The sequence below is a fragment of the Lonchura striata genome, chromosome 3 (assembly GCF_050655825.1).
Source record: "Lonchura striata isolate lonStrDom1 chromosome 3, ASM5065582v1, whole genome shotgun sequence".
Taxonomy (NCBI): domain Eukaryota; kingdom Metazoa; phylum Chordata; class Aves; order Passeriformes; family Estrildidae; genus Lonchura; species Lonchura striata.
In genome coordinates, this window is record NC_140705.1 from 23,313,606 (window position 1) to 23,327,943 (window position 14,338).

Sequence of the window (14,338 nt, forward strand, 5' to 3'; positions counted from 1 at the left end):
TGTATACTATGTCATCCTTTAACAAGTTAGAAATTCTAGTTGGCAAGTAAAGCACTTCAGATGATTTCAAATGAGCTTTGATCATTCATGGCAGGGAGATATAAGTTCACACTATTGTTCTCTTTGCTGTGTCCACGGCTTCTGTATGAATCAGCTGCAGCAAATGTGAGTCCTGCTTCAGTTTACAGCCTTAACTCCAAATTCACCCTACCATCACTTTTCCTGAGACTCAGGTAAGCTGTGGAGCCCACAGTAGGGGATGGAAACCTTAAATTGCTCTCATATGTTCAAGCAAGATCTGCCTGAACACATACAAGAGGACTGTGTTTTTAAACAGTATCTTTTGGGTGGATTTGCAAAATGAGAGTAAAATCATGAAGCATTGGAGATACTAGTTATTAATGCTGTCTTCCACAGTCCAGAGCTGCATCTCCACAGAGATGTATGAAAAGCAAGAAGCTTGTGTTCAGTAGTACAGTTCTACATTGCTTAGGAAAATCACAAACCTTCACAATGGAATTTTAATACAGAGGTCAGATAAACTGCCTTTTTGACCCTTTCAGTCTTATTCTGAACTGCAGGCAGTGAAAACTGCTCAGAGGGGAAATGCATAAACCTTCCATGCCATCATGAGCGACACAGACACCTGCTTATTAGCATGTTGTCAAGTCGTACTCTCAATTACATGATGGGTTGTTATTTTTCAGCATGTTGCTGACTTTTTCTTCCACAATAGGCCTCTGGGGTCACAGTGCATAAAAGACACTGTCTTACTGGGTGAATTAAAACTTAACAGGGATAGATCTCTATCCTATAATCACTGTTCCACAAAAGCAAAATAAAGCTGGTGCTGTGTCAGCACATTAGCTGTGGATATAAAAACAGTGTTTCTTAATTACAGGGTAAAAAAAGAAAATTAAACTGGTCACTGCCTCGCTGAAAGTAAAAAGTATTAAATGGTTTTTCATTTCCTGAAAAAGGTCTCATATGTCATATGAACTTCACATTGGAAAATTTAAAAAATCATCGCACTGATGATAACATTCAACAATTTTGTAAGACTACGCGGTCCATAATGTTACACTTTCTTTATGGCAGGAAATAAATGTCCCTCATAATTTTTTTTTCCATGTTCCATGAAACACAAATAAGGACTGAGAGTAGCAGTAACATTGCTCATGGTGGCTCTTAAAAAGTTGCTTTTTCTGGTTTTGTTTTGGTTTTTTTACTGATATCTACTACTTATGTAGACTATTGTCTACATAATATATACTAAAATAAATAGGAAAAAATATGAGATAGGAATTTCCTCATCTGTTTATAATGGGCTATTCTAAAACAGAAGTGGAAAGTTAAAACATGGCTTTTTAAGCATCAGCCAAAAGAGGAAAACAGGAGAACAAACAAGCCACTGTTTGCAATCTCAGGAGGCATTCTGCTTGTGGAGAAGCAAAGAGACTAGAATGCCTCTGAGGCTACTGAGGTGTGACTCCTCTATCTTATCATCCTGGTTTAAAGGGCAAGTGTCTGCCAAAGAAGGCAGGAACCTTACTGGAACAGAAAATATGACCCCCTTCCTTCCAAATTCTTATAACTTTGAAATTGTGGGGCTTTCAGGCAAAGATATGGGCAAAGGAATAACAGTTCTAGAATATATATATAACAAGACAAACAAACAACAGTAACAGCAGCAACGCCAAACAGAACCAGAGACCCAGTCCCAGCCTTCCCTCGGCCACAGCCTTCCCCTTTGGTGCAGTTCCAGTCACAGCCAGAGGGGGCGCTGCTGGCTCCCGATGGGCAGGGCAGGGGCGGTGATTCCCCCACGGCTGCAGGGGGCGCTGTGGCGCGAGCTGGGCGTGGTGAATGGCGGGTGCAGCCAGGGAGAGATGGGAAAGGGCTCCCCTTACCAACTGGAAATTAATTAACAAACAGTTACAATCCCAATGCTCATGAGCTGGAAATATTAGTTCATCACAGAATAGTTATCTAGTCCTGAGAAAAGGATCCCACAGTGTAGTTTGTAAAGTATATCTACCAGTCCAGTACTAATGGCACAGAACACTGCTGCCATGCAGTTTTGTATGCTACTTTAAAAACCAACATTTAAACTGAAACAGGCATAGACAAGAACTGTTAGGCTTACTGAGAAAACAAGTTTACTTTGTTTTTTTTCCTACACAGAGTGTAGTAAATAAACTGGCCAGGAGACCTTGTGCTCCTTTCTTGATAAGGCCTTTATTGAAAGGATAGCCTATGTGGGTGGGGGTTTGGGGTTCACGATGCCACCACTGCTCCCAGGTGAGTCAACATCCCAGAGGAGGGGTAGGCGAGGCTGGCAGGTATGGCAGGATCAGAGTCTTCACCCTCCAAGGATACATCCAAAGACTCAACTGTGGCTCATTGTTCTAAGGGAACCCCTTTAGAACTTTGCTCCAGCTCCTTTGCAGTCATTACGACTGGCTCCAGGAGTGTTGAGGGCTTTCTCTGGTTCTTTGAGACCTTCCCCGTATGTTGGTGTGGGTCGTTGTGCAGTCTCCACTTTTGGCTCGTTGTCTAAGTCTATTTTGGGTCTACTGCTGGTGTCTAGTGATGAATATACAATAGGCGCTAGGCCTTCTGTCTGGGAGCAGCTGCTGAACTGCCCAATGTGGTGCAAGGGACAATAAGGGTTTCAAACTACTAGGGACAGAGGAGCAAACAGGCAAGATGTCTTTTACAAAAGGATTCTAACAAAGGTGTCAACATCAGGAAGGAATACAGAAACTAGGGGAGTCAAACAAGGGTGGAGCTAGTGAATACATGAACAAGTGAACTTTGGAACTGTGGGGTAAACAGACAAATGGTTAAACATCAAATTCATTCAAAATGAGACGATGACAGCTGATGTGTACAATCAGAGCTGATTTCTGAAACTTCCTCCATGAAGGCAGCATGCCAGTTTGCACCTGCTCCAACCACTTCTTCCCACCTCTGCATCTCTAATGGTCAAGTAGCATTGTAGAGATGACAACTCCAGTTTTTATATAAGTGTTCAAGTCTTAAATACACAAAAAGATTGACTGGGATTTACTACTTTAGAGGAAGCAGATGTTTATCTGGGACATAAGTCACAGTTGGAAATTTAAGATTAAAAATAAACCAAAAAACCCAAAAGGTTAAAGCTGTTGTTTGCACAAATTGGAAATAGGCTTATAAATCCACCAACCAAATAAACAAACACTACCTGCCGCGCTCCCGCCCCGGTTCCCTTTGTCTCAGCCCCGGCTAGCTCTCAGTTTGGGGTGAGAGTGGGCGATTGAGGCACCCTCCGCCGCTCCCAGCTGGGGTTTGGAGAGTGCCTTTGTGGGTTCCGGGCAGCGCTAGCAAGCCTCGCGGTGGTAAATGAAGAGCGGATCCTGCTGGGGGCTAAGTCCGAGTTTATTGTAGCCCAACGGGGCCAAGTATCCTAGAACGGTGCCAGCCAACAGGAACAAGCACAAGGTGCTTGCACTGGCTTATAAACTGTAAGGGAGGGGTATCCAACGACCAATGGGGATAGGGATAGGGGGTGGCTCCGGGATGGGGGGATATGGTGGGGTCCAATGGGGGAAGGATATGGGGGGAGCTCCAGGTCCTCGCCCAATCACCCAGTGCCCTGAGTAGAAGCTTCTGGATGGATGGGAAGGGGCACCGAGTGACAGACAAGGCACCGGGGCGGGGGGGTAAAGTGCCCCTTCCAGGGTGATGGATAGATACTGGGAAGGCGGGAAGGGCGGACAAGGCGGGAAAACTGGGGATAAACCAAGTTGTACATGGGGGTACAAAGGAATAAACCAATACATAATACAGGGATAATAAAACATACAAATAACACAACTCCACAACTACCCAATAATCAATATACAAAATTAGACTTTACTTAATATTAGCAAACCTCCTTATGTGTTCTAGGAATCTTTCATGTGCTTAATGTCAAGGTCCCAGGGAGTAATACATACTAATACATACTCCACCATCTGAACTCTGTCTGAGAACTTGTCTCTGTGATATAGCTTTACAATTACCATCCCAAAGTTCACATCCAATTTATATCAATAAATTAAGGGCTGGCTGAGAGGGAATCTTTTGAATTACCAAGCAACAATTGAGAATACAGTTCTTTTTTGTATTTTACCTAAATCTGGAAAAAGATTGCATTGATTTTTTTTTTGGTTTTTTGTTTTTATTTTAGTTTTTTAAGACTTTTTGGATGGCTGGGAAACATTTAGTTGTTTATAGGGCTTTTACCTTTTTTTAAACTATTACTTCTTTTTGATTTGGAGGTCAACTGAAATATAACTTTCACAGTTCCTTCCTTTCTCAATATAATTAACCTGTAAAACACTTTCTTCCTAATACAGCATTCTATAAGCTGTATGTCCTACAGTCTACTGACTGTAAAGAAATCATGTCAATATAACTGTTAATGCTATTAGCATGGTTTGACACTGGCACAATGCCAGCGCCCCCATCAATTGAATGCTGTGAAACGCGATTGAGAACAGAGCAAAGCAGGCCAAACTTAATAACAAGGGGAAAACTTTATTACACTACTACTACTACTACTACTATAAAAGGAAAAAAAAGACCACAAAAATTTGAAATTAAAACATTTCAAAACATTCCTCCTCCCACCACCCAACTCCAATAAATCACAGCAAGACACATTTGGACCCTTAATCCAGTCTTCACCCTTCCACATAATCAATACTGAGTCCATCAGGGGAGAGAAGAGTCTCCCTTGCACCACAGACCCCCAGGAAACACAGCTGCCACCTCTTGTGTTTCCATGTCACACATGGCACTGCCCAGACACACCAGCCAGTGTGACACTCTCCTCTCCATGTCACCATGCTCTCACCACCGTGCATGGACAGAGACTGCTTTTAGGGCCCCTTTAAGGATGCTTTGCCAAGGACCAACAGGAACAACAGTCCAGTTTCTCATTTTGGGACTACGGTCCCCCCCATTTTCCCCTGGGGCCGGGGGTCCAAGAACAGAGATCGCCTTCTCTTCTTCTCTAAAGACGGAGGGCATCCTCACACCCTCCTCAGCTTGCTTTCCTCTGTTCATTCCTGAACTGGTAGTTGCTGGAGGAGTTTCTTGGCTCACCATTGCATCCCCCTAAAATGCAGTCCCTCTTGGAATAAGGAGTGGTTCAGTCTATGGTTAACAAGAAGAGTCCAGCCAACAGCCACTCCATCATCTCCCCCCAACCTTCTTTCCCTAACAACTAAGGTCCCCGGCTGTCTGTCTTTCCTTCAAATTGAGGAGGAGCAATATTTCACAAAGCCTTCATTTCACAAGAAAGGGTTAAAATTCCCAGACTCCCCGGACGGCTGAAATCTTGGCCCAGGATTCCGTCTCCGTCTCCTGTCTCCCACACTGGGCATCTTTCCCCCCTGCCCCCTTCTCCTCTGCTGGCAAACTCCCAGGTGTCTGCAGGCTCTCTATCTCTTTTCCCTCTAGGTTGGGGTGGGGGGGAGGGTAAACAAAGAAACCTCAGACGTTCTCCACCCTTCCGTTTGCAGGAGCTGGCCCAGCTTGGTTCCCAATCCTTCATCCCCTGGCCTACCTCTGCAGGCCGCATGGCTCCCCTCTCCCACCCAGCTCACTGCTGGGCAGGGGAGGTCTGCACCCTCCGATGACCGGAACCAAAGAGAGTGAGTTCTCCTGGGAATTCTGCTTTTAACCCCTCTGTGTTCTCAGAGGCGTGTCCACCTTCAATTGGTCATTTAAAGTGTCAGTATCCAAACCGGACCCCTAACTGGACTGACCTCTTCCTTCCAAGAAAATTCTTTTCCCGTGTCAAACCACAACAGCTATATTTTAGCTTTATAGACACCATGACATTACATATCATCAAGCCAAATAACAAGCCTATTTAGAGGACATTTACATTATGTTTACTTAATGTAAATAAGCCCCATTCATTGTCATTTTCAGAAGTTCATTGTAGCATGAAAGCTAAAACACCCTGATGTGTTTGAACTGGCAAAATAGCAGCTGTATAAATATAGTGTTGCATTCTGTAAGTACTAAAGGATGATAAATTCTGAGGAGTAACTGACAGCAAGACAATACTGGCACAAGAACAGACAACTATTAACTACCAGGGGAATTCTGAAGTTTAGTCACCATCTGAGAAGTTCTTAAATTAAGTTCTTAAATTAAATCCTAAAATAACTCTAAGGTCAAAACTCCAGTTGTTTAAGAGAAAACTGTAAATTTGTGGGACAGTTTCAGTATTCTCTGTATTCATTACCATGATAAAAACAGTAGGCATCCCAAACCCAGTGTTCTCATGAGTAGTCTAAGTCTGCTGTGGTAATGAATTATATCTTCCTGCAATTACTACTTTTCATTGTCTCTACCAGTGTAGAACCGGAGCATACAGGTGTAATTGCACATTTCAGCACATTTGCATTCAGCATCTACAAAACCTGCTACTACCTTTCAGCTAAAGGCTCAAACAGAGTCTGTGGGGTTTTTTTTACTGAGGGTTTTCAATGCACATTTAAATCTCCCCTACCTCCACTTCTGCACCTGCCTTCAAATCAATGTTCAGAGACACTGCATTAGACAAGACTCCCTTTTCCTTGAGGCACAGTTGAGAACCTTGGTAAAAATACTTTATTATTGCCTAGTAAAGAACTGTTTAACATACTGACAGAAGTACAAATGATAGTTAAATAAAACTAACATATATGTAAGTTGACTAGTTACTTTGTACACATAATGAAAACATAAGTGAAAGGAACACACATTCAGCAGAGGAAGCACCTAAGAACTTATGCTTAACACTTGCCAGAGATCTACTGCCATACCAATGCCCTGGAAATGAAACAAACTGTCTCAATGCCAAAGTATTACATACTAGATTAAGAGATCGTAGAAAGCATTAGTATAGCCATCTGCTCAGTAGACTCCTAGAAGTCAAGATCTGCGTCTTTCCATGAAAGTACAAATGCGCATAATGAACCACACCAAAACCTTTTTCGGTCAGCACTGTCTCTCCAGTGCAAAAAGACTGAGAAAACAAAACAAAACAAAACAAAAGAAAAATTGGAAGTGTTCCCTGTACCTTCTCAGAGTTCAGCAATATACAGTTCAAGGCTCCACTAAGGGAAAGGTGGTTTTGTACATTTTTGTTAGTCTTAAACTGGGTTTTCATGAATTTGCTGGATTTGCTTCAGAAACCATGTGGTTTGCCAGCACTCTGAACACTTCCACAGCCTCACGAAGCACAATGTGGACATATGTCTTCTGAGAAGACCCCATCTGGTAGTCTCTTTTGGTACTAACTAGCTGTTGTTGGGAACATACCGCTCCATGTTCACTTTCTGCATACACTCATGATTTTAAGGACCTGTAGTACCTCCCCCTTCCACCATTTCTTTTCCAAGCAGACATGTCCTTGTCTGAATAGTTATTTCTCATGTGGAAATCACTTAGTATCCTTGAGTTGCATCTCTGTTGTTTTTCCATGTCAGCTATATATTTTTTCAGATTATGAAATTAGCATTACATATTGAAGATTTCAGAACAGCACCAATTTGTACAACTATATAGTAACTCCTGAGCTCTGTGAGTTGCATAATAAAGCTATGCAGCATCATTTTCCTCTATGTGCTCCTTCTTTCTCACAACAAATATCCTTACACTCACTAATTCCCCTTTTTTAATATTTTTATAATTTTTTATTGGAAAAATAATTAGTCTCTAACTACCCTCTGCTATACTCCAGCCTTTGAGCACCTAAGCTAGCTCCTGTTAGGGTTCCCTAACTATAGTTAATAGCAGAGTTGCTCTCAAGCAGTTTGACATGCTTTGGTAAATACTGTCTCCCAGTGCTCTTTACTAACCCCTATTTTGCTGTCTTTTTCTGTTATTTGTTTTTTCACTTCAGACACTGCAGTTAGGGCCACCAGAGAGTTGAGAAACCATCAGTCCTCTGATGCTGGACTTTCCTACAAACTAAAATTCTTCAGGAATGCCTCTTTAGGATTCATTATAGTGAACGGTCACACTGAAAATTCACTCTGTGTTTGGCTTTGTCAAAACTTCGTGGCATCCTGGTCTCTATCATCAGTAGCGTGGCCAGCAGGACTAGGACCAGTGATTGTCCCCCTGTACTGAGCATTGGTGAGGTCACCAAGTGCTGTGTCCAGTTCTGGACCCCTCAATTCAGAAAGAATGTTGAGGAGCCAGAGAAAGTCCATAGGACAGCAGAGCTGGTGAAGGCTCTGGAGCACAAGTCCTGTGAGGAGCAGCCGAGGAAGCTGGGGGTGTTTAGCCTGGAGGAGGCTCGGGAGGGACCCTATTGCTCTCCACGAGTAGCTGAAAGGCAGCTGCAGCTGTGCCAAGCCTTCCCGGAAAGGGCCGGAGCTGTGCCGAGCACGCCCCGTTTCCGACCGGGGCCCCGCTCCCGCAGCCGCTGCGCAGGCGCGGCGGGGCCGTGCGGAGGCGCGTTTGAACCGCGGCGGGCGCTGCGAGCCGCCGGGCGTGCCGCCGATGGAGCCCGCGCTGAAAGGTACCGGCTCGGCCGAGAGGAGCCGCCGGCTGGCACGGGCTCCGCGCTCCCCCGCCCCCTGTCTCCTTGCGGCCCTTGTCCCGGCGCGTCCCGGCGGGGCGGGTGGCGGGCCGCTGCGGGCGGGCTGTGCGCGGCGCGGGCCCGGCCCGCTGCGGGCCCGGCGGCGCGGGCAGGGCCGGCCGCCTCCCTCCGCTCGAGTGCCGCCGCAGGGGCGCTGCCAGCCGGCCCCGCTGTGCTTGCTGCTCCGCTCAGTCGTGCCTTTCTTCTGCATCTCAAAATTTCTGCCTCGCCAAGTTGCGCTCTCGCGGCCGTTTTCCTCTGCGATCACCGCCTTCTCTGAGAACTTCTAAGGCTGACGTTTACAAGAACCGATCTCTACTCAGAGCTCTTCTTGTTCAAAAAAGCGCCAAGCACTTCCTCATTTTCCTTTCCTTCAACTGTACAAAAACTGTAAAAAGCGTTGCCTTTGGCTGGAATATATTTGATTAGCTAAAATTGACTATCTATTGTAAAATACACCTTTGATCCCACTGCAAGTGCATGGAGTTTTCAAGAAGCATCCCTTTAAGTTTCTAGTTAGACCTTTACTGAAATATTCTGGTCTGTTTTTCTAGGAGAATTTTAGCTATGAAAGTTCTAAAATATTTGATGCAAGTGCATCGTTTTTCACAATTAAACTATCAAGGAAAAAAGTAACTCTGGCAGAATCTGCCCCAGTCTAGTTGTAGAATGAACACAGTTAAAAGCGCATTGGAGTAAACTTGTCTTAAATTCCCATTTATATCTGAAGTCATAGTACTGCTAATAAGATTTTTCCCAGTGCTTTGCATGAGGAAGTGCTTTGTTTTACATTTATCTTGTATGTCAAAAATACTTCTAGTAATTGTAAAAATATTTTAATCTTTATAAAAGTACTATTGTTATGAATAATTGGAGCGTTATTCTGCGTTTCATTTAGGAAGAAGACAGATGAGACTACATAATAATTAATCAGAATGATATGCTTAATTATCTTAGTAGCTAAGATAATTAAGCAATATTTGCTAAGGATGACCCTTTTAAAATGAAACTCTTGGTTTTATTCATGAGTTCTTAGAGTTGGCTTGCCTTTGCATGAAGTTGTTTTTTGTGAACTGCTATTTCTCCAGCTTTGGAATTTTCTTGATGTGTCATTCAGTACGGGAAAGTGGCATGGCCAGTGGAACTGTAGGTCACTTTGGTGCCTATCCTGTGTAAACTTAATGAAGGGATTGTTATGAGTTTTATTTGTTTATCCCTCCTTGTCAATACTTCTGTCTTTGGTTGGTTGGTTGAGGATATTCCCAACCAAGGCTGACTTGATTCCTTGAAGAGATTATTAATCTGCTTTATGAAGCAAGGTAATTAAATCTGAATATCTAAAGTTGCATATGGCAACTGATATGAAATTTTATTAGTCCCTGCTATATGTATTTAATTTTGGGTGTTTCAATATGAAATGGAAATTGAAGTTAGTTGGAAACTGTTAGGTAATATTTCTGCAAAATTTTCTGGGAGTTAGGGCAAGGAATAATTCTATTGTGGTGATGACATTTTGTTCTGTAAGTTGTGTTATATCAACTGGTTTTCAAATGTTTAACTGATCTGAAGATTAAAAGTGATTAAATAATGGTAACGGTGACCAATGATGTAAAGAAAATCTATTGCTTGTTAAGCTGGTAGTGTGTTATAAATAGATTAAGTAAAAAGTTAGCTAGTGTCAGACTTCTAAGTTATTTCCATTACAATTATTTACATTTACAGTTATTACAATTTATAATTTGGGGGACATAGATACACTAAAAAAAAAATCAGCTGCTAAAGTCTAACACTCAGTTTACTAAAAGGTGTATTTGCAACTGAATGCAATATATTATAAAAGAAACTTTTATTAGAAAGGCAGTCTAACCAGTTTTACCATGGTATATACTTCATTACTTGTTGTTTTCTGTCTTCTGATTCAGGTATTTCTGCCTTTGTAGAAGTTTGGTCATCTAACAGAACAGAAAACTACTCAAAAACCTTTGAACAGCAGCTTCTTGATATGGGAGCAGAAGTAAGAAGACTATTTTGAAATAAATGGAATAGGAAAGATCTTAATTCTAAATTAGCTTGCTTTGTTCTACTTGTCGCATACATTTCTTTTTAGTATGAGTTTTTTAAGGGCAAGAAGGGAGAAAATCAGAGATCTGAGAATAGACCAATGTGCTGTAATATTCTTGCTACTGACAGATGGAAAGTGAATTTAAAGCCTTTCTACATCTACAGACCTCTTTACATATTAATGTGATAGCATGCTCCTTGTGGGAAGTATTGGGCTTGCCACAGACTGTGGGCAAAGCAAATCTAAGTCTTGAAAACCTGTGGTTTATAAGTGTGTACCTTATATTGTTTTGTTTTGTCAGCTTGTAAGCATCTGCTCTGTTTTTGTACATTTCCTAACCCGAGTAACATGACATTTTATTCTTCCATTCACTCTCCCACAAATTTGGAGCAGTTCCAGAAAGCGCTAGTAAAAATACACCTAAAGAGTTTCAGTATATGTATATTCAGTATATGTACCAGATATAGTTGACTTGTAGGTGCAAAAGATGTTTAATTGCCAGCTGTAACATTTCAACCAGAGACCAAAGTGAAACTGGCATCTTCCTTTCTTGTACATTGTCACTGGTTAATGGAGATTTTTATAGCCCACATCATGCTCTAAAAAACAATTGTGTGGACTCCCAGTGCTCTTTAAAATGGGCATATGTAGATTATTCTTATTGTAATTTAGGAAATCTTGCTGCTCGCCCCAAATCCTCTCTTTTTGTATGAAATAATCTGAATGAGTGTGACAGAATAGTTAGGGTAACTGGTTGTTCATTAAAGCAAACACAACTCTCAATAAATAACTTGAATAAAAAGAACAATAAATATTTATATGCTGTACTATCAGACCTGTGTAATTCTATCCTGATAATGTAAGACTCTTTTCTCACAGAAAGTACAGCAGAAGCATGAGCCTTCAAAATTCTTCAAAACGGTCAAAATAACCATATATTGTGCAGGCAGATGATATAGATGAGCCTATTTAGTATATCCTTATGACTGAATAGGGATGGTCATGCCCCTTCCCTATTCCAGACACTTGCCTGGCTTAGCATGTGGTACTAAGCTGACTTGGTTCACTGTGTCAGGAAATTAAATTCTAAACTAGTTTTTTGCTGAATTGTTGACAAAGTAAGTTCAGCTGAGCAGCAGAAGATGCACAGGGTAAGGGGAGGAAGTGGGAAAGGTGAGAGGGAGGTGTAAAGTGCTGCTCCTCCATAATTTGGAGGCAAAGCTACATCAAGCATCCTTAGGACATGGGCTGTGAGCCAGATACTGGCAAAAGTGAGTAAGCAATTGTATCTGGAGTAATAATTTATTCTATAAGAGATTAATAGATCATTTTATACCTAGATACTGAAACACGTGGGGTTTTGTCTTCTAAGAAGTCATAATCAGCTTGCCAAAAGCAGTGTTTGGAAAAGCTAAATAGTTTTCTTAAAGCTAAATACAGACACAGCATGCTGCATGCAAAGTATAATGATGCAACTGGGGACACAACAGAAAGTTATGGAGCTATTTCTATTTGGCTGGGGAGATGCTGCAGTAAAAAATCAGTTCTATTGATGTAACCAACAATCACAACTGATCAAGCAGTTCTGTATAGGGCGCTTAGTCTCCATAAAGGAAGATTTGTTTGTGAAAAATGGAGTATCTAGAACTCAGTTTCACTTGCCAAAGGAGGCTGATAACTGAAAATTTGATCACCTGTGCTCACTTGAATTTTCTGTATTTCTCATTTTTAAAGCCTCCTCATATAATTTTTGTTTGTAGTATCTTCACCCTTTCCCTCAAAACTAAAAGCGATTTTTATTGATGAAAAATTTGTTTAAAAAGTGAGGTTAGCTGAGGTTAACTCTTTAAGCCTGAGTTATTTTGCCTAAAGGATGTTTTGTTATTTCTTTGGGTATTGGCATCCGCTTTCTGCCCTGGCCCTCATGTAAGAAATTATGTTCCACTATATAAATAAAAATGTTGCAAAATTAGTGATAGACCTAGAGTAGGGAGCTGAAAATAGTAACCTTGAGGAGACTGAAAACAAAGGGCTATTCCATCCCTTTAGCCTGTATTAGCTTGCCTAATGAGACTGGAGTTTTGATTGCTTGAGGCTTCTTGTGAAGTTGGGAAAGATTTAAAGGGTCCTTGACATAATGTTAAGAATAAATTTTTATGCTAATGGTGTATACACTAAAAATAGGCTATGCTAGCTGTTTTCATTAGTATTTTCCAATTATCAGACTTAAATATGAGCTCTCTGTGTATTTCTGCAGGTTTCAAAAACTTTGAACAAGCATGTGACCCATGTAGTCTTCAAAGACGGACATTTGTCTACATGGAAGAAAGCACAGAAGATGGGTGTAAAAATAGTTTCTGTACTCTGGGTGGAAAAGTGAGTACTTGTGGTTATAATGAATATGGCTATTTCAGAGATAATATTTTATTAATAATAATTTTCTAGTATTTTTAATTTCAAAACTTAAATACAGAAACCATTTTGTTAATGTACTTGAAATAGTGATGATCTGTGAGTAAATGATAACTTTTCTATTACGTTATTCCTATTATAAAGCATATGACTTACACAAAAAGGTAAAATGTAAACTCTTAAAAACAAATGTAATGAAGTAGTTTCATGGTATATTTGTTAACAGTTCTACTCCTGTGCTCTCAGATGACATGTATAGACAGTGAAGGCCATACTTACAATGAACACAATTCTTCCATTTTCATATGTAAAGCACATTTCATCAAGGGCATTGTACTGTTTCTGTACTTAAATTCTGTAAAGAGAATAAATCCTAGCAAGAAAGAAAAAGTTCCACATGTATTCTGGTTTTTAAGATATTTGGCAAGTTCAGAACAAAACTTCATTAAGATTCTCTTATACCAAATTGAAAAAGTTAAGTTTATTTTTTTTTTTTAATTTAAGAAAAAATTAATCTGTACAACCAGTCCTTTAGAATTTGCTAGTCCATAGCTGCCTCTCTGAAATTACAAAGTGTGTGTGAGGCCTTACTAAGATTTCAGATGAAGCATAAAAACACAGTTTATGAATATGCATATGTTAAACACTCCAATCAATAAATCAATGTGATGATGGAAATTAGAGTATAAATCAAGTAAAGAGGGCCATACCTGTACCAATTGTCATATCCATGGAGAGGTAGTGGTCTAAGTGCAAACGTTTTGGGCTTGTTTTTTTAAAGAAAGGGGGGCACAAGGAGAGAGGGCAAATCAATGCCCTATAGGCACTTAAATGTAGGCCAGTACAGCCTGGAAACTTGTGATGCAAGTCCATTAGCCAGAAAAGAAATACATGCAGATCTGCAGGCATAGGGGCTTTTTGGTTTGGGTTTTTTTTTTGTTTGTTTGTTTGGGGGGGTTTTTTGTGGGTTTTTTTTGTTTGTTTGGTTTGGGGTTTTTTTGTGGGTTTTTTTTTTGTTGTTTTTTTGGGTTTTTTTGGGTTTTTTTTTAAAGTACGTCAGATATAGAAGTTACAGCCACACAACACAGCCAGTTTTAATGCCAAAGAAGAAATGCCTTAAGTTCCCAAAAATGAGGGTGATGCAAAATTTTGTTTATATTAAAATATATTTCAGGGACCTGGTGCTATTTGAATGTGTGACAGTGATGATGATTTCAATACTGTTGTGAAATTAAACGTGCTCTTTAGGT

At 40.9% G+C, this 14,338-nt stretch overlaps 1 protein-coding gene and 1 long non-coding RNA gene across 5 annotated transcripts in view; one reads left to right on the forward strand and one right to left on the reverse strand.

Moving 5' to 3' along the window:
* The window catches only part of LOC146767812 (uncharacterized), a 44,294-nt gene extending 35,808 nt beyond the window's left edge, over positions 1 to 8,486 (reverse strand). For all 3 annotated transcript variants that reach the window (XR_014953603.1, XR_014953602.1, XR_014953604.1), the window contains exon 1: positions 5,597 to 8,486. This is a non-coding gene — a long non-coding RNA (uncharacterized LOC146767812). The remainder of the gene's footprint in view (positions 1 to 5,596) is intronic.
* MCPH1 (microcephalin 1) overlaps positions 8,474 to 14,338 on the forward strand; it is a 121,723-nt gene continuing 115,858 nt past the window's right edge. For both annotated transcript variants that reach the window (XM_021551276.4, XM_085574595.1), the window contains exons 1-3: positions 8,474 to 8,554; positions 10,537 to 10,628; positions 12,934 to 13,052. In XM_021551276.4, the coding sequence (XP_021406951.3) occupies positions 8,536 to 8,554; positions 10,537 to 10,628; positions 12,934 to 13,052 (230 nt within the window). In that variant the 5' untranslated portion in view covers positions 8,474 to 8,535. The remainder of the gene's footprint in view (positions 8,555 to 10,536; positions 10,629 to 12,933; positions 13,053 to 14,338) is intronic.